This window comes from Pinus tabuliformis, chromosome 4_2 (genome assembly GCF_031772625.1).
Source record: "Pinus tabuliformis cultivar Carrire ecotype Pingquan chromosome 4_2, CPIR1, whole genome shotgun sequence".
Taxonomy (NCBI): Eukaryota; Viridiplantae; Streptophyta; class Pinopsida; order Pinales; family Pinaceae; genus Pinus; species Pinus tabuliformis.
Genome location: NC_142304.1, coordinates 1,146,755,720 through 1,146,776,286, shown reverse-complemented (window position 1 = coordinate 1,146,776,286; position 20,567 = coordinate 1,146,755,720). Strand labels below are relative to the sequence as shown.

General features: G+C 33.0%; 1 protein-coding gene across 1 annotated transcript; it reads right to left on the bottom strand.

The window, feature by feature from the left end:
- Positions 1-962: 962 nt before the first annotated feature.
- Positions 963-12,226, bottom strand: LOC149173730 (peroxidase 51-like). Its single transcript, XM_089426809.1, has 4 exons — positions 11,990-12,226; positions 11,706-11,900; positions 2,125-2,290; positions 963-1,426 (listed from the first exon to the last, which is right to left on the bottom strand). The coding sequence occupies exons 1-4, from the start codon at positions 12,218-12,220 to the stop codon at positions 1,017-1,019; spliced, it is 1,002 nt and encodes a 333-aa protein (XP_089282935.1). The 5' UTR covers positions 12,221-12,226; the 3' UTR covers positions 963-1,016.
- Between the last annotated feature and the right edge of the window lie 8,341 nt (positions 12,227-20,567).

Sequence of the window (20,567 nt, the reverse complement as noted above, 5' to 3'; positions counted from 1 at the left end):
ACTCTATGGTGAAAATTGGAATGTGGTTATATGTCAACCCAAGCAACACCAGGAGATGCCCCTCCTTTGTTAACTGAAATAACATGGAAAATCATGGTGTCTTGAGTCTGGATCATCCTTGTTGGATTCTCCTCATGGAACTGATCTAGTGGTATGTGGAATATCATCCTTATTGGATTCTCCTCATGGAACTGATTTGAGTGGTATGTGGAATGCCACGAGAGCTGAAAGAGACTCCTTATAGGTGTCAGAAGATGTCTATTCATAAGCATGCTTGGAAATACCTGAGGATACTTCTCTATTTACTAACTATGTGTTTGCAGGGGTTATTGGGTTCCTGTTGAGTCCTCATGTCTAATCTTGATCTCCCAAAATCATAACATCATCAAGACCCTCATCCTCTTGGTCAAAAATAGAAGAAGTCTCACTTTCCATAGTGGCACCACACAAGGTTTCAGTTTTTAGAGAGCAAGAAATTTGTAAATGTCTATTTAATTAAATATACTTTACCATACTCATTAGAAAGACAAAATTGATTAGAAAACCAGATTTCTTTTTACTACAAAAGCTCTAATATATTGTCTTTATATAAATGCAAGACAAATATGAAAATAGAAAAACAAAAAAATATAATAATTTCAAAAACCACTCTTATAAATACACAATAACATTTTCACCTGATATCAAATTTCAAATTACACAACTTTATTACAATTTCACACAAACTATTTGTGAAATGAATTTGAAAAACCTTAATTAAAATTGGCACAATCTACAATAAAGATAATGAATTTGAAAAACCTTAATTAAAATGGGCACAATCTACAATAAAGAGAAGAGTGGACATATATCTCTCCCTGGACTTTGTTGTGATTAAGAGTGGACATATATCTCTCCCTGGACTTTGTTGTGATTATGTAAAATTTCTTATTCACATTAAAAAGAATTCTTATTTAAGCCTCAGCAAACTTGAAATATGAAATCACTATGAAACGGGAAATCCAGAGAACATCAAACTATGAATTGAAGGCAGTGCAATCCACCCTTATTTCGCCATCGCTGCCCGTCTTAACTCCTACTCGACCCATATTCGTTATGGCAGTCACAAAAGCAGTTTGAAAAGAATCCGCACTCGCTGCAAAACTATTCACAGTACTTGAAGAACGCGAATCAGTGAACAGGATTTCATCAGAACTGAACAGACCTTCAGAAGATTGTAGAAGTTGGTAGTAAACATTATCAAACTGTGTGGGCGTTCGTGGATCCATGCATACGAAGATGCTAGGATTTGCGTTCACGGGACATTCCTGTTGCAGTTGCGTGGCATAAGAAGGATCCAGCGTGGGATCAACTTGATTTGAGGATGAAAAGTTATATAGTCTGTTGGAAAATCCGCTGCAGTGACTAACTCCTATAGTATGAGCTCCTTCACAAGACAAACAAAGCAACTATTAGCATGTAAAGGTTAACTATCTGCACTTAGATTTATTAGGTTGATGGTAGATTTTGAAATATTTTTGAAATGTCATTTAGATTTATTAGGTTGGTTAGAAATTGTAATTATTTGGGCATGTCAGAATTAGTTAAATTTAGAGAGTTAGTTAACTGAGTCAACTAGAATGAGTTTTAGTTAAGTTAGAGTTTAAAAAAGTTAAATAATCAAATTTGTGTGATCAATAGAAAAGAGTCTTGTGTGTTGTGTTTTGTGTGTGTTAAATTTTGTGTTTCTCCTTTGGGTTTCCAACAATAATAAATTTTGAAATATTTTTGAAAAATAAAAAAATAAAATAAAAAACAATCAAATGTTACTCAAATAAACAATATTTTAAAATTAAATTTAATAAACCAATATAATTTTAATATTTAACAAAAATAACATTATATTTACTTATTGAACTTAACTTTGAAGAATTTCAAAATACAAATAAAAATTGGAAAAACAATTGACTTTTTTCTATTCATCATATTTCCAAAATCTGCTATTGAAATAAGCTCATAAAAAAACTTCATTGAAATAAACTAATAAAGAGACTTGATCTGACATTCCCATGAACCTCACACTGAAAACTGAAAACTACGTACTTATGAACCTCCTATAAGATAGGTATAATTCAAAATTGTTACCTGAAAGAGCAATCATGTCTATTTGTGAGAGGCCCTTTACAGAAAAGAAAGCATTCAACTGGTCCAAATCGAAGGTCGGTGGAGGTATATTGGCTGCCACTTCAGAGGCTAGAGATACTAATCCATCTCTACGGCCCAACTCCACGCTATATGAAGGACCTCCTGTCTGCAACCAAAAAAACTATACTATTCAATATATATAAAAATTAAGTCTTGTTGAATCTTATTCATTTTCTGCACCAAGAAGCACTCATATTGATTCAATATATAAAAATTATGTTTGGTTGAATTCTATGTTTATTCATTTTATATACAAAGAGGTTTTTAATAGTTTAATACTAGAGATAGTGTAGTATTTTAAATGGTAGTATTTTAAATAAGTGTAAATATTGAGATATATTGTGGTAGTTGTAAATGAGTATAAATATATATGAAATGAAATAAATGATGTTTGAATGTTTACTGGACTAAAAATAGTTTATGGGATTATTAGTTTTTTGTTTTTAGTTTTTTTTTTTTTAAGAAATTCATGTTAATATATTTCCATAATTTTTTCTCATGTCTTTGAATGCATCACATTCTAAAATGAAATGTTTTTCCTATTCCACTGCCTCATAATGTACAAAATCAATTAAAAAAGTAATAAAAATTATAAATCAATTAAATTCATTTTATTATATTGCAATTTCTTTATTCATAAAATTACAAACATATTTTTTAATCATAATATATTAATCACATTAAAATAATAATGATTTATAATTATTCATAATTAATTTCAATTAATAAACATATAATTATTATAAAAAAATACATTTCTAATTATGAAATAATATATTATTTTTCAAAACATCCATCCTAACTTGAATCTACCAATAACAAAAAACACATTTAATAAACATATAAAAACTCATTAAAATTAATTAAAAAATAATGATGATGATGATGATGGTTAAGGTACACTGAGACTATATAAATTTATTGATTCTTCGGTGAAAGAGTTTTGAGGCTCAGTGAAAGAGTTAAACAGGTATTCTATATATTCTTCGCATATATTCTTCAGTGAAAGAGTTCTGAGGCTTGGTGAAAGAGTTAAAAACGTACTCTATATATTCTTCGCATATATTCTTCGGTGAAAGAGTTTTGAGGCTCGGTGAAAGAGTTAAACACGCACTTTATATATACTTCGGTGAAAGAGTTCTAAGACTCGGTGAAAGAGTTAAACACGTACTCTATATATACTTCGGTGAAAGAGCTCTAAGGCTCGGTGAAAGAGTTAAACACATACTTTATATATTCTTCTCATATATTCTTCGGTGAAAGAGTTCTGAGGCTCAGTGAAAGACTTAAAAATGTACTCTATATATTCTTCGCATATATTTTTTGGTCTGCAGGCTGTGGTGGGCACCAGCGATCTACAGTCAGGTTCACTGATATCAGGTGCACACATTCCTTATCTTTTTCTTTTTCTAATATATATTTGCTCATATAATTTCAAGTATGAATATTTCACCAGAGTTACCAAAGATTACCAATGGCAGACCTAGCACAATTACTCTACAAGGCAATAGAAAAGAGAAGCCAAAATGATATCTAATATAATGCACTGTGTAAACCCCCTAATACTTATACTCTACAAGGCCTTTATGAGTATATAGAGTCTTTAGAGAAACGTAGAGAAAAAAGAGAAGCCAAGCTACAAAAAGAGTTAGAAGCCATGCGGGAAAATAAATTTGCATCTCTTGAAAACACGATCATAAAACAAATAGAAAATAAAATAGAACTACTGGAGAATAAAATGGAGGTAATGGAGACTAGATTGCAGGGTATAGAAAAACAAAACCAAGATACTAACCAACCATCCCAGCAAGGAGATGCTAATACTTTAGAGAGTCTTAAAATGAAAGACATGATTAAAGAACTAGAAGAAAAAGTTAATAGACACCTCACCCTAAATAATGTGGTAGATAAGTTAGATATCAAACCAATTAAAGATGAAATGAAAAAATTAATAGAATTAGACCACGAACATAACAAAAGGGCATTGAACCTTATAATCTTCGGTTTAAAAGAGGAAGTAGATGAGGATACCTTAGCCTTAGCCCAAACAGAATTACATAATAGATTACAAATTGAAACATTGTGTCTAACAGAAGCAACAAGGTTGGGGAAATTAACTGAGAATAAAGGAAGACTAATCCGCATAAAAGTGAGCTCCACTGGTCATAAGTACGACATATTTAGTAAAACCTCAAGTCTAAAAGGAACGGGAATATTCATAAATGAAGATCTCATTCTAGAAAATCAAGCAGAATTGAGAAAGGATGTTCAAAAGGTAAAAGAAGCTAGAAAGGAAGGAAAATGGGCAATAATCAGAAATAGAAAAGCCTTTATTCGAGATAGAAACCAAAAAGATAGTAACCAATCGCAATTAAACATGCTCCGGATCCTTTCTTGGAACTGTTGGGGCTTCCCATGTAACAAAGGCCCCAAGCTAAGTTGGATTTCAAATGATGTTGATATTATTTTGCTTGTTGAAACTTGGGAGCATGAAGAATCTAAGGTCCCTAACATAGATGGCTTTACGCTATGGTCTACCTGGAACAAGAAATCCTCCCAAAAAGGCATTGGGGGAATAGCTTGTTACATTAAGAAGAACATTTCCCCTCGTGCTAGGATTTATAAAAACGACCCTCACAACCAATATAGTTGGATAGAGATCAGTGACATTAATAATAAAAAGTCCTACATAGCAATATGTTATTTTTCCCCCCACCAACTCCACCTTCTATAAGAAAAAGAATCTAGATAAAACTAACCCTTACAGTGGTTTAGAGAATGATATTTCTAGCCTAAGGAATGACGGTAATATCCTTTTAATAGGTGACTTTAATACTCGAAATTCAAACAACCAAGCTATTATTCTAAGCAATCATTCCAACCCTAATCCTCTTTGGTTAGACGAAGACCCTATTTTGACTAGTAGGTATAAAAGGAGCTGTGAAGACCTCGGGGAAAATTTGTTTGGGTTGGAGATAGTCAAGCTCTGTAGTGCTCAAGATCTCATAATTTGCAATGATCTAAAGAAGTGGCCTAATTCCAGCAAGATGACCTGCATCCATGGACTTGGTAGCAGCATGGTAGACTACATTATTTCCGATCTCCCATTATACAACGAAATAATAAATTTTGACATCTTAAACGACCATGAACCTGACTTTGATCATAGGCCTTTACTTATAACTCTCAATTTTGTCATGCATAGAGTTCCCACAGAAAATAATACTTACAGCGAAAAGAACTTAATATTTGATAGAAATAAAAATGATCTCTTTCTAAATGAGTTAAAAAGTAAATTGCTTCCTTTATCTAGTATAGACAACATAGAAGACCTCTATCATAATTTTACTACAACCCTCTCATATTCTGTTAACAAGTTCTCAATTGACGTTTCAAATAATGAAAAAATGGTAAAACCAATCCATGGTATGACAAAGATTGTAAAAGTGCGAGGAGAGAAATTAAGGAAGTTGTTGATGAATCTCTTAAAATGGACAAGATAAAAATATACAAAGCCCTAACTAAAAGGAAAGAGAAGAAGTACATTCGTTAAAGGCAAGAGAATCTCTTACACCTCTCTAAGGTAGCTCCGAAGAAATTTTGGAGGCAAATTCTCACTAGGAAGACTAAAGATAATAATAAAATTGCTCTGCACAATTGGAATTCCTATCTTAAAAAGCTTTATGAATCTCCAAATGTCATGGATAATTTGGAAACCCTACTCACAATGAAAGAAGTTTTCTCTTTAGAAGACATTAAATTTGGGGTTAATCGCCTCACTAACGGGAAAGGTAAGGACATTGAAGGATACCAAGCAGAAATCTTAACAATTGGAGGTCCTGCCCTCATCCCCCACATCTACAAGCTTTTCAATCAAGCAGTCAAGTAAGGGTTCCCTAAACCTTAGACTGAGAGCCTCATTATCCCTATTTTTAAAAGTGGGGATACAAATAACCCCTCTAATTATCAGAAAATTATGATCAGCCATCTCTTAGCTAAGTTATATGGTAGTATCTTGGAAAAGAAGTTAAAACTATGTAAACTTTGAAACGGGAACTATAAACTCAAAACGGGAACTCTGGCTAAAAAACCCCAAAAAAACATCAAAAACAGTGCTAAAAACGAAAAGTGTTGATGCTGGAATAACACTTTTTTTTTTCCAGGGTAAATTTTCAACGTGCTTTAAAAATAGCGGTGAAAACCAATTTTTTGTGCAAAAATTGTCCAAAAAACACTGTCAAAACGAAGTGTTGATGTTCGAATAACATTTTTTTTCTCAATGGTAAATTTTGTGCAAAAAACACCCTCAAAACGAAAAGTGTTGATGCTGGGATAACAAAAATTTTTTCAAGAGTAAAATTTCAACATTTTGAAATAATAGCATAAAATATTTTATCATGACCCCGAAAAACATTAAAATTTCAAAAAAAATAAAATTAAAACAATGAAAAAACACAAAAAAATAAAATAAAATAACAAAACATAAATAAAAATATATACTAAAAACAAAACATAAAATAAAAATAAAAAACAAAAAAATCAAACATCAAAAATAAAAATCAATCATAAAACTAAATAAAATAAATACAAAAAGACAAAATTAATCTATTAAAAATAAGAATTAAAAAACTAGAAAAAATTACAAATTATAAACAAATAAATAGTAAAAAAAACATATTTAAAAAAAGTGGGAAAAAAAAAAAAAAACGCATATTAAAAAAAACTATAAAATTAAGTCGGTAAAAATAGAAAAATTAAAAAAACATTAACAAAAAACTAAAAAAAAAAAAATTGAAAATTAAAAACAACAAGATTTAAAAAGAAAATGGAAAATTAACAAAACAAAAAAAATTAAAAACTAGTGAAATTAAGATTAAAATGATGATTACTTAAAAAAATAAATTTAAAAAAAAAAATATATATATATATATATATGACAAAAAAATAAATAAAAAAATGTTTAAAAAAAAATGTTTCATAAACCATAAAAGAATTTGGAGAAAAAATAAAAAAAAAAAATTAAAAAATCTATATATATAAAATTAAATAAGCAAAAATAGAAATATTAAAAAAATCATTAACAAAAGTAGCAAAAAAAAATAAAAATAAATAAAAACAAACTAGATTAAACAAAAATAGAAAATTAACCAAAAAAATAAAATTAAAAACTAGTAAAATTAATATTAAAAACATTTAGAAAAAACTAAAAAGACAAAAATAAGCTTAAATTATATATATATATATATATACATATACATATATATATATATATATTAAAAATATACTTCTTTTCTTTTAAAAAAAAAAAAAAAAAAAAAAAAAAAACAACATTTTAAACTGAGAAAAGAATTTGTGTTTTTGATTAAAAATAAATAAATAATTTTTCATTATTTATTTAAAAGAAAAAAAAATTAGATATAATTTTTTTTAAACGATTTTTTTTTATTTGAAAAAAAAATAAAAAAATTCATTAAACAATTTTAATAAAAATTATATTTTAAACAATTTTAATAAAAATTAAATTATTAAAAAAATTATTAAACAATTTTAATAAAAATTAAATTTTATTTTTTTTTTAAAATTTTGTTTTAACAAAATAAATAAATAAAAAAATTGGCCCCCGACCGCGCAACCACAGGGCGGCGGGCGGGCCGTGGGGCGATTCCCGACCCTCGGCCCCGGCCGCACCACCACCGGGCGAAGAGCGGGCCGTGGGGCAATTCCCGACCCTCGATGCCGGTCACGCCAACCCCGGGTGGCGGGCGAGCCGTGGGACAGTTCTCGGAATCACCCCATGGCCCTCCCGCCACCCGGTGGTGGCGCGATCAAGGGCCGAGGGTTTGCGTGTAGACCCTCAGCCCCCTGCCGCGGCACCACTGGGCAGCGGGTGGGCCGTAGGCAATTCCGGGAATCGCCCCACGGCCTACCCGCCCTCCGGTGGTGGCGCGGTGAGGAGCCGAACTCCTTTTTTTTAATAAAAAAATTAAATTAAATTAATTTTCATTAAAATGGTTTAATAAAAAATTTTAATAATTTAATTTTTATTAAAATTGTTTAAAATATTTAATAACTTTTATTAAAATTGTTTAATAATTTTTTTTCCAAATTAAAAAAAAAAATCATTTAATAAAAAAAAAATTGTTTAATATTTTTTTTTTAATTACTAATAAATATTTAATAAAAACATTTTTAATAAACATATTTATAATTAAAAATTAAAATTGTTTAATTTCGGCGAAGGACCACTAAATTTTTTTATTTTTTATTTTTAAAACCAACATTAACTTTTAATTTTTTTTGGTAAATTTTTAAATTTTAAATTAAAAAATTAAATTTGTTTTAAGAAAATTAAAATATTTTTTATGATTTGTATTTTTAAATAAATAAATAATTGTTTAAAAAAAATTATAATATTTTTTTTAGTTCAAAAAATATTGTTTAAAAAAAGAAAATGCAAATATTTTTTTTTTTTAAGATAAAATGTATGTTTAATACTTTGTATTTTTAAATTAAAAAAATAATAATAAAAATTGTTCAACTTTTTTTTTTTTAATAAAAAAAGATTGTTTTAATTTTATTTTTTTTTTCTAAATTCTTTTATAGTTTGTGAGATAAGCTTTTTTTTTTAATTTTTTGTTTTTTTTTAAATATTAATTTTACTAGTTTTTTTAATTTTTTTCGTTATTTTTCTATTTTTTTTAAACTATTTTGTTTTTATTTTTTTTTCCTTTTCCTAGTTTTTACTAATGTGTTTTATTAATTTCTCAATATTTACTTACTTATATATATATATATATATATATATATATATATATATATATTGTTTTTTTCCAAATTCTTTTATGGTTTATGGGATAATTTTTTTTTACATTTTTTATTTTTTATTTTTGTCTCATATATATATATATATATATATATATTTGTTTTTTAGAGACAGTAATTTCATGTGGATTGAAAATTTAATTAACGATGTATAAATATGTAGAATATTGAAAATGCAAAACGTCGACCTTCTTCTTTAAATATGCAAATCAATAAAAACCCCACTACAAAAAAAATAAAAATAAAAATAAAAACTAGAAAGTATGAAGAAGAAGACCACTTCCAAAATTATTAAATTTACGAGATAATTATTTACATTTCATACATTAGAAAATTTAAAGTCAAAAAATAGGTCTTTTAAAAAAAGGGTCTGATGCAAAATAACCACTTTTTTAAATCAACATGAAAATCACTACCATTCTAAAACGCAATGTACAAAAAAAAAACAAAGTGCCAAAAACTATGCTCTAAAAAAAACATGTGTGTTCTGCATCACCCCTTTTTAAAATCGGGTCACTTTTTTCTATCTCTATAAAACGGGTAACAGTATGAGTTCCCATTTCAAAGTTTACATTGATTTAAGCATATGGCTTGAAAGTGAAGGAAAGCGGGCTAAAGGCCAAGCAGGTTTTAGAAGGCATCACTCAACAACAAACCACCTTGTTACGCTTAGGATCATTGCGGAGGAAGGTTGTAATGATAAATCTAATTTATTTTGTTGCTTTGTGGACTTTAGAAAGGCTTTTGATACGGTTCCTAGATACAACCTTTGGAATAGATTAGAAGAGCTAAAGGTTCCTCTCGAGTTGAGAGCTGTCGCTATAAGGTTATACGAGAATGTAATTGCCAAGCTAAAGAACAATGAGGGGTGGTCGAAATATATCAAGTGTAACATTGGAGTTAAACAAGGTTGCCCCCTCTCCCCTACCCTATTTTCCATTTACATCGATAAGCTCGAAGGCTATTTAGAGGAAGCAGGATGTGATGGCATGATCTTAGTTGGGATAGTCATCATCCTTCTTCTCTATGTTGATGATATTGTTCTTTTCGCAAGGTGCCCGTCTGCTCTTGATAAGCAACTCAGGCTTCTACTCTACCATGGGTATGACTGTTAACACTGACAAAACAAAAGTTATGATTATCAAATCCAAGAAAGACACTTATACTAATTTTATGTATGACAATAATAACTTGGAGGAAGTGTATTATTACAAGTACCTAGGCATTGATATTCATCACAAGCTCAACTGGAACCATAACATTTAGAAAAGGATTAATGGGGGGTGGAAAGCTTATTTTGGTCTTAAAAATAATTGTAAAATAGCAAACCTCATAATGTGGGATAAAAAGAAGTTCATGTTTGAAACTTTAGTCACTCCTGTTATCTTATATGGCTGTGAAGTTTGGGGTTGCAGCATCTCTAGAAAATCATGGAGAAAGATTGAGCAAATCCAGAAGCGTTTTATAACTTATAACCTGAAAATTAAAAGTAATACACCCTATCCTATTCTCCTTATAGAAGCAGGTCTTTCCCCTATTGAGAGCCTAGCTATGATTAGGTTTCTGTTGTACAAGCACAAACTCAATAACATAGACGATCATAGACTTCCTAAGCTAGCTTTAAATTCCAGCCAAAACCACCTAAGGCTCAATTGGGGGTGGCATAAAGACACAAGGACCTGGTTAAACTATTGGGAGATCGACTAGAATGATGCATTGCAAAACATAATATCATTAAAGATATTGTTACTTCTAAGTTCAAAGAAAAATGTGGTGTGAGAAACATTTAGCGGCTAAAAGAAAATTAAGTTATTGTAAGAAGGTCATCAACCCCACCCTAGAAGATCAAAAGTATCTCTCTATTTTAACTAGCTCAAAGAAGAAAATTAATATAGCAAAGATTAGAATGAATTCTCATGAGCTTCATAGTGAAACAGGTCATTGGGCAATTCCTAAAATGCCATGGATGAAAAGAATATGCCATATATGTGAAAATAGGAACATCAAGGATGAAAACCACTTCCTCTTAGAGTGTCCCACGTACAACCACACTAGATCTCAGTTTCACAATCTTTGTTACAACACTAACCTTCCTAGCCTTTTACACTGTCAAAATTATAGTGAACTCGGGACGCTTCTCTCCAAGCTTTTTGAGCATAGGAATAAAATCTTAAATCAAAATAAATAATTTGTTTCTTTTGGTCCGATAAACCAATGTTTGGTCTTAGCGGACGTTAACCACCACCAAATTAAAATTTAATATTTAAATTTAATGATAAATTGACACAATTTCAATATTTATAATTATTTTTTTTTGTCTAAATTATATATATTATTATTGATATGCATATAAAATTAAAAAAAAAAAAATTTATGATTTTAATAAAATTATTTTTATACTTAAAAATATATGTGAAAATCATACAAATAATATTATCATTAAAAATCAGCATAGATCTGTTTACCGAACTTTAAATTTGGTAACATAATTAAATCTTTGAGAATGCACTTTTTTTTTTAGAATTTTAAATTCAAAAGATTTACACCTTAAAAGAAGCTAATCCAGATATAAATTAGTGGAATATAGATTCCAAAATATTTTCCAAACCTACCACTCACATTAAACTTACCATCACTAACATTTTCTACTACCCAACGCTAAAATATCTGCCTATAAAAATCGGTGATATTAAACTTACCAACCCAACAACATCTCTGGTGGCCAATGCTAAAATATCTGCACAAGAGACCAGGTTGGGACAGGCTGCCTCCACAGCGGCCTTTGCGGCGACAACAGTGTCAGAGCCAGCCGGGTTTAGCGTCAAGTTCTCTGTGGTATCTTTCTCAGCTGTGTTGGTGGAAGTACTGTCAATAAGGACCGATGCATCACATCCCTGCAAAGATGACAACAAAACCATAAAATTAAATAATTCCCAGGAAGCATTTCACGTATATTATTTATATGAACTCCATTTTTGTTTACCCGAACAAAGCAATCATGAAAGAGGAGCCTCAGAGTTGCAGGGCCTGTAGCAAAATTCGACTGAAATTGAGCTGTGACTGTTTGCGTAACTATGGTTTCCAGATTTGGGCACGTCTGGTCGTAGAAAGTCTCGCTCAGTTGAGCTCTCGCATGGCCAAAATAAAGACCCATCAGGAGCGATATAACACTGAAAGCACAATGCATCTCTGCCCTCATATTTCGTGAGGCCATTATCAATGCTAATGCCAGTCAGGTCCGGACTCTCAGAGCTCTCAAATTTATAGCAGGAAATAGACCAGTGAAGGAAAACGTTTTTTTATTTATAATTTTTTTGGGCTGATTTAATAGGTAAGAAAATGTGTTTTCTGGTAAGATGCCATGCCTCTTACTAATTAAAAAAGATGATCTTTGTATGCATATGAGTTTTTTTTGAGAATTAATAATTTAAAAATAAAATTATGGTTATATTAATAATATCAAGAGGTAAGAGATCTTAATGGGACTTGTTTTTTTATTGTTTATATTTTTCTGCACTTTGGGTTTATGGGTGAAGCTTGCAAAAAGTGAAAAAGAATCAAATCCATTGGCAATCCAGGGAAAGCGAATTTCGAAATACTTCCAACCGACTGACATCCATATCCAGCGAGACGGTCATAATAAACATTAATAAAAGGTTGCATGAAAATTTGCTTCTAACCCGACGTTCGGGTGGTCAGCGGTGACTTTTTTAAATTAGAGTTTATATTATTATTATCATAGTATTCTTTTGTGCGAGAAGCTGGGGAGGTTTTTATTTTCCTTGTACAAATGCAATATATGGTCAGAAACCATCTTATAGAATAGTCTTCGCCAATCACTTTCAATATTGGTCACTATTTTTTTATCAGAATAATATGAGATCTAATAAGGAACTTTTTCTTTTTAATTATTTTCAAGTATAAAATATTGTATTAATGTTTATTTAAATTAATTTTTTTAATTTAAAAATATAAAATATTATATTAATATGTATTTAATTTTTGTATTTATGTTTTGAATTAAGTTAATATATATTTTTTTTTATATCTTATTTGGGTGAAAATGCTTTAAAAGAAATCAAAATTAAAAAGTTGTGTACAATTAATTAGATTATTATTATAAAATTTGAATATGATGTAAAAAATAATTTAAATATTTGTTTTTAAATTATTAACATTTTTTTAAATGTTACGAAAAAATGTTTTAATTTAAAATAATGGTTCGTTAAGTCAAAGAAAAGTTTGCTAACTATTACAAATTAGATTTGTGATTTTGAAATTATTATAAAAAAAAAATAAATATATATATATATATATATATATAATATTTTACTTTCTAAATTAAATACATTTTTAGTTAATTTGTTATTAATCAATATATAAAAAGATCAAGGTGGAGCATATCCAATTGATGACATCTCTGGGATGAATACATGAGAGCATGTGAACTTGCATTGAATTTAAATGAGTTAACAACAATATTAATGAAGATAGTTAACCAAAAGTCATCTAAATTTGATCTGAATTGGATCCTTGAAAATTATCAGAGTTCTATGATTGTTTCAAATCATAATAGATTTCAAGAAATAATATAGCTATCAGAAATAACCTTTGCATAATGGTAATTTGTAGCTAGCACGGAGCAACGAGGACCTTCGGTCAAAGTGCGCTGATCGTTGGCCCATGGGGACTGTGCATGGCACAAAAATGGCAATTGGAAAGTTTATATCAGAAAACGGAGGTTGTTTATGAAAGCTCTGGGCAAAACCCCTCGAGAAGGAAAAGCCCTGAAGCACTCGGTCACAAGGGAAGCCAGAAAACCGCGAGAAAAGCGCTAAAACTGAAGGTGGGTCCCGCACTCCAAAACTAGCAGAATATCGGATGTGTTTCAAGCAGTAAGCGGATTTGTCAGAGGACCAAGCGATTTCGTACGTTGAATGACGCGTGTTCAGCAGATGAGAAAGAAAACTGCTCTCATCGTGGGCTAACGGTTGAGCAAGTCAACCGCGCAATAAAAGTGATGACTATAGGATCTGGAGGCCCCAGATCTAACGGCGGAGATTGCACCTGATGGGAGACCGGATTTGGCGGAAGAATAAGCTGAGGCATATAAAGGTTTGAAGTCCGATTTGACCACTGAGCTGGCGGATGAATCATTTCATAGAGTAACCTAAATAACAGACCGTTCGAGAAAGAGTTAGCACTCAGTTCGTAAGAAGACAAGTGGCCACCTCTCTGTGAAACATTACACAGTGGCAATGATGCAGAAGCAGGGAATTCCAAGTAGATAGAGGCAGGTGAACTGAAGAGACGGAAGAGGAAGCGAACAATCAAGGGATGGATTAGCTTTAAGCGATGAACAGACAGAGAGCAGAGACAGAAGAGAGAGTGAAGCAAGAAGCAAAGAATAGAGAAGTCGAGCTGACCTGCAGAGCTAAGGCAACATCGACCAGATAGAACTGAGAGGGCTTGAGAGGTTCAAGCAATCCTTGTGAGGATATTTGTTGGGAACTGAGTACCAAATTTGACTCATCCCATTAAGACCAGTTGAGGTCGAGACTTGGTAAGGGCGATTCTGTGTACTCTAGTGGCTTGGGGAATCCAAGTACCACCCTACTAAGCATCATCTGTTACAAGAGACTCAAATTGAGCTCCTCATTGTAAAAACTCTGCTTAAAGACAAAATAAAGAAGGCCACCATTGAAATCTGGAACATGAGACGTAGCCCTGGAGGATTGGGTGAACTCCTTATTAAATTGTTGTGTTTTGCATTTGCTTGTTGTGTTTCTCTTACTGTTTCAAGTGTCTGTGTATTGTGCAATCTTATCGATCCATTGCCTAAGATAACATAGACACACTAGCACATGAGTCTGTAATACCTACATTAATTAATTAACTGAGATCATTCATAAATGATTTTCAAATCAAGTGATATCAGAGCTATAGGTTGTTAAGGTTAGACAAGCTTGTGCTGGATTTAGCTGTTGAATGCTAACTAGATCAAAGCTCAAATTAGGAAAAGGAGAGTTGGTCGAAACTAATCTTGAAATTGGGAGAGTCTATCCTCAGAAGACAATGTCAAAGGAAGGTTCTGTGGGGCCAGACCCTTAATTCATAGATATTTTCCTAGCCATAAGGTCCATGGTAGAGGAAATGTATAAGGACTTTAGAAAACATAAAGATGAAGATTCATCGAGCTCCAAACAAAATAAAGGAGAAGAAGAGTCTCTCCTCCATGACCACTCAAAAGGTAAAGGGAAAGAAGAAAGCTTTCTCACACCTCCTAATAGCTCTGAACATAAAAAGAAGACATCTTTGATTAAACTAGATGTTAAATTTGATTTACCAATATATGATGGAGAGTTGAATGCAGAGAAGCTGGACAATTGGATTAGACAAATTGATCTTTATTGCAGAGTGTAGAGTATTGATTCAGACAAGAGCAAGATTCAGCTTGCCAGCCTATGCCTGAGAGGGACTGCCTTGGTTTGGTGGAAAGGCAGGACCCAAGCTGACATGAAGAGACATGGTAAGAATATTTTTTTCTGGAGTGAATTTGTTTCTACAATCAAAAAGCAGTTCTATCCACTGGCCTACATGCAGCAAGCCATGATGAGCTGGCAAACTCTTTGACAGTTGAAAGGGCAAAATGTACAAGGTTACACCCAAGAATTTACGAAGAGAGCATTGATTCTAGGAATCTCATCAGACTCACCTAAGACTCTGTTGAAGTACATCAGTGGTCTGCACAGCTACATGAGGCACACTATCCTCATGTTTAATCCCACTAGTATAGATGAGGTATCTGTTCGAGCTACACTTCTAGAAGCTAGAGGAAAAAATGGAAATCCAGAAGTTGGGGGATCATCCCAACCCACTACAAGAAAGAATAAGGAGAAAAGAAAACAGAAATGGAAAGCAAGGAATGCCAACACTGCACAGAAAATCAAGGCTTCATGCACTCACTATAAGAAGGATGGGCATGATGATGAGCACTGTTGGTTTCTGCATCCGGAGCTGAGACCTAAGAAGTTCGAGGGAAAGAAAAAGAAGATTGTTACAACTATTCAGAAAGATTTGGGGTCGGACTCAGGAGATGAAACAACCATTGCAGCCATAGGTATAAAATGTAAGAATTCTGAAGCATCTACTAGTAATTCTGCACAATCTACTATTGATGAAGAAAATGAGAGAAAAAGACATGAGCTTTTTCATATTCGAGTTATTTTCAAACATCAAAAGATTGATACTTTGTTTGATAGTGGCTCACAAGTAAATTTAATTTCTGAAGCAATTGTAAATAAGTTGGGATTACTGACTTACCTCACAAGAAACCATACCCATTAGGATGGTTAAGTGATAAAGCACAACTACAAGTGACTAGACAATGCAAACTTAAGTTTTCTTTTGGATCAACATTTGTAGATGAGGTTGAGTTAGATATAATTCCTTTGGATATATGTGGAATTGTTTTAGGAAGTCCTTACTTGTATGACAGAAAAGCTATTTTCTATAGAGATGAGAACAAGTATCTACTTGTTAAAGATGGAATCGAATACTTTGTAAGAGCTCATAAGCTTAAGAATAATTATAATCTCATAAACTCAGGGCAGATGAAACGAATGATAAATTCATGCAAACAATTTTTACTGATGGTTGTAAAGGAAAAGAAACCTGATAAAACCAATGTATTTGACGGCTATGATGCTAAACAACAAGCTGATTTAGAAAAAGTTGTTTCAAAGTATGATATCTTGTTTCAAGAACCTAAAGGTCTGCCACCCAAAAAGGAAATAGTGAATGATATTATTTTGCAACAAGATGCTCCATTGCCTAACATTGGAATATACAGGTTGTCTGCTTTAGAGAATGCATAAATCAAGAAGCAGGTTCAAGAGTTGCTCGAGAAAGGATTCATCAGACCTAGCACATCACCATGTGGGTCACCAATCGTTTTGGTGAGAAAGAAAGATGGCTCGTGGAGAATGTGCATTGATTACCGAGCACTGAATAAGATAACAATAAAATATCATTATCCCCTTCCTCACATAGATGATCTTTTAGATCAATTGAAAGAACCTGTCTATTTTTCCAAGTTAGACTTGCATAGTGGATATCATCAAGTCAGAGTTGTAGAACAAGATGCATGGAAGACTGCTTTCAAAACAAAGCAAGGATTGTATGAGTGGCTATTTATGCCTTTTGGCTTGACTAATGCTCCTGTTACTTTCATGAGAATAATGAATGATGTACTCATACCTTTTCTTGATGATTTTTTTATTGTGTATCTAAATGACATTCTGATATTTAACAAAACATGGGAAGAACATTTAAAGCATGTTAAGCAAACACTAGATGTTTTGAAAAGAGAGAAAAACTTTATGTTAAACTCTCAAAATGTGAATTTGGTAAAACATCTTTGAATTATTTGGGACATATAGTAGGGGGTGGTGAATTGAAGATAGATCCCTCTAAGGTGGTAGTCATTATAAACTGGCCTAAACACAAATATTCTATAGTAGTTAGGAGCTTCTTAGGAGCAGCACAATATTGGAGAAAGTTCATTTCTAACTTTTCCTTAATTGCAGCTCCCTTACATGCTTTAACAAGATTGAACAAGGTGTTTCAGTGGAGAGGCAAACAGCAGAAAGCCTTCGACACCTTGAAACAAAAGATTAGTACAACACTAGTACTAGCACTGCCTGATCTTCAAAGACCATTTGAGATCCAAAAGGATGCTAGTGACTATGCCATGGGAGCAGTGTTGACACAACACTGTAAACCCATATGTTATCATTCCGAGACATTTAATTCTGTAGTAGTTGACTATCCTACATATGATAAAGAATTGTATGCATTAGTACAGAGTGTGAAAAAGTGGAAACATTACTTAATGGGCAAAGAGACAGTAATACATAATGATCATCAACCACTTCAATATCTACACTCCAAAACTAAGTTGCAGCAATCAAGACACTACAGATGGATGGGTTTTCTACAACAGTTTCATTTAGTCATCAGATATAAAAATGGCATACACAATAAACTTGCGGATATGTTATCTAGACCCATTATAAATGCATCTACTATACTTAAGCATAATTTTGTGTTACATGAGAGCTACATTGAACAATATGCTCAAGATATAGACTTTAAAGATGTATATGCAACTTTAAGTCAAGGAATACAAGTAGAAGAATTGGATTATCATGTGAAGGACCGGCTCTTATATCATTGTGGGAAGCTATGCATTCCCCAAACTGAAAGAGTAAAGATAATTCGAGAAGCACACACTTCTCTAATATCAGGTCACTTTGGGGTAAGTAAAACAGTTACACAGGTGCAAAGATTTTGTTATTGGCCAAAAATGAATGAGAAAATTTCTAGATATGTAAGAGGGTGTACTATGTGTGCTAAAAGCAAGCCCAGCGATACAAAACTAGGCTTGTACACTCCATTACTAGTTCCTTCTCATCCTTGGGAAAGTGTTTCTATGGACTTTGTTGGAGGACTGCCTAAATATAGGAAAGGTCATGATTATCTGTATGTTGTTGTGGATAGGTTTAGAAAAATTTGTATTTTGATACCTTGTAATAAACAGATTACAGCTAAACAAACTGCAAAACTATTCTTTCAACATGTATGGGTTCATTTTGGATTACCCACTTCCATTGTATCTGATCGAGACACCCGATTTGTGGGAAACTTTTGGTTAAGTTTGTGGGAACTGATGGACACCAAACTAAAGAAAATCACAGTTTTTAATCCACAAACCGATGGCCAGACAGAAGTAGTCAACAGGACAGTGATCCAGTTGCTCTGGGGATAATGCAGTAAGCATCCTAAGCTTTGGGATGAACATTTTTGTTATGTGCAGCATGCTTACAACCAAGCCAAACATTCTTCTACACAAAGATCTCCTTTTGAGACCTGTTTTGGTTTCACACAAAGGTCTCCCTTGGATTTTGTCTTTGGTAGGGACACAACAGTTGAGGGACACATCGATGTGGACAAGGCAACTAGGTTCATTGAACAAATCCAAGAGATCCACCAGGTAATACAGGAACAGCTGGAAAAGAACCAAGCCAAATACAAGGCAAGGCATAACAAGCATCGGATGGAGCATAGTTTCCAAGTTGGTGATCAAGTCTGGCTATATATCAGCAAGGACAGAATGCAAGGTAAAGGTAAAAAGCTAAAGCCTATCAGGGATGGACCTTTCAAGATACTTGAGAAAATTGGTGAGAATGCTTTTCGCCTTGATCTACTGGCTTACATGCACATCTACTCAGTTGTAAATGCAGATAGCTTGAGATTGTTTGAACCTTCATTAATTGAGGATCCCGAAGAGCAGAGTCAATTGCCTTCTATTGATGACTTGTTACTTGAGTATCTTGATGAATTGCAGGAAGACATAGTTCTGGACAGGGAGGTGAGAACGACGCGCAGGGGAGATGTTGAGTACCTTAGAATTGGACTCAGGGGTTCAAAGCCAAGCAATGAAAATTGGATAGAGATTGGACAAGTGAGACAATTGTATCCTCACTTAGTCGATGCTCGAAACTAACTTTTGGTGCTTCAAAATCTTTTTCAGTGGGAAGGCCGTGATCCGAATTGGATCTTTGAAAATTATTAGAGTTCTATGACTGTTTCAAATCATGACAGACTTCAAGAAATCGTACAACTATCAGAAATAACCTCTGCATAATGGTAATTTGCAACCAACACGGAGCAACGAGGACCTTCGGTTAAAGCGTGCTGACCGTTGGCCCATGGGGACTGTGCATGGCGCAAAAATGGCATTTGGGAAGCTCATATCAAAAAATGGAGGCTATTTTTGATGCACGATTAATCGCGCATCACTGGGAAAAACCCCTCGAGAAGGAAAATCCCTGAAGCACTCGGTCACAAGGGAAGCTAGAAAACCATGGGAAAAGCGCTATAACCAAAGGCAGGTCCCATGCTCCAAAACCAGCAGAATAGAGGAGGCGTTTCAAGGAGTAAGTGGATTTGTTAGAGAACCAAGCGATTCCATACGTTGAATGACGCATGTCTGGCGGATGAGAGAGAAAAATGCTTTCATCGCGGGCTAACGGTCAAGCAAGTCAACCGCATGATAAAAGCGATGACCGTAGGATCTAGACGCCCCAGATCTAACGGCGGAGATTGCACCCGATGGGAGACTCGATTTGGCGGAAGAATAAGCTGAGGCATATAAAGGTTTAAAGTCCAATTTGACCGCTGAGTTGGCGGATGAATCATTTCACAGAGTAACCAAAATAACATACCATTCGAGGAAGAGCTGGCACTCAGTTCGTAAGAAGACAAGTGGCCACCTCTCTGTGAAACGTTACATAGTGGCGATGACGCAGAAGTACGGAATTCCAAGCGAACAAAGGTAGGCGAACCAAAGATATGGAAGAGGAAGCGAATAGTCAAGGGACAACTTGGATTTAAGCCATGAACAAGCAGAGAGCAGAGACAAGGAAGGAGACATAGGAGACAGAAGAGAGAGTGAAGCAAGAAGCAGAGAACAAAGAAGTCAAGCTGACCTGCAGAGC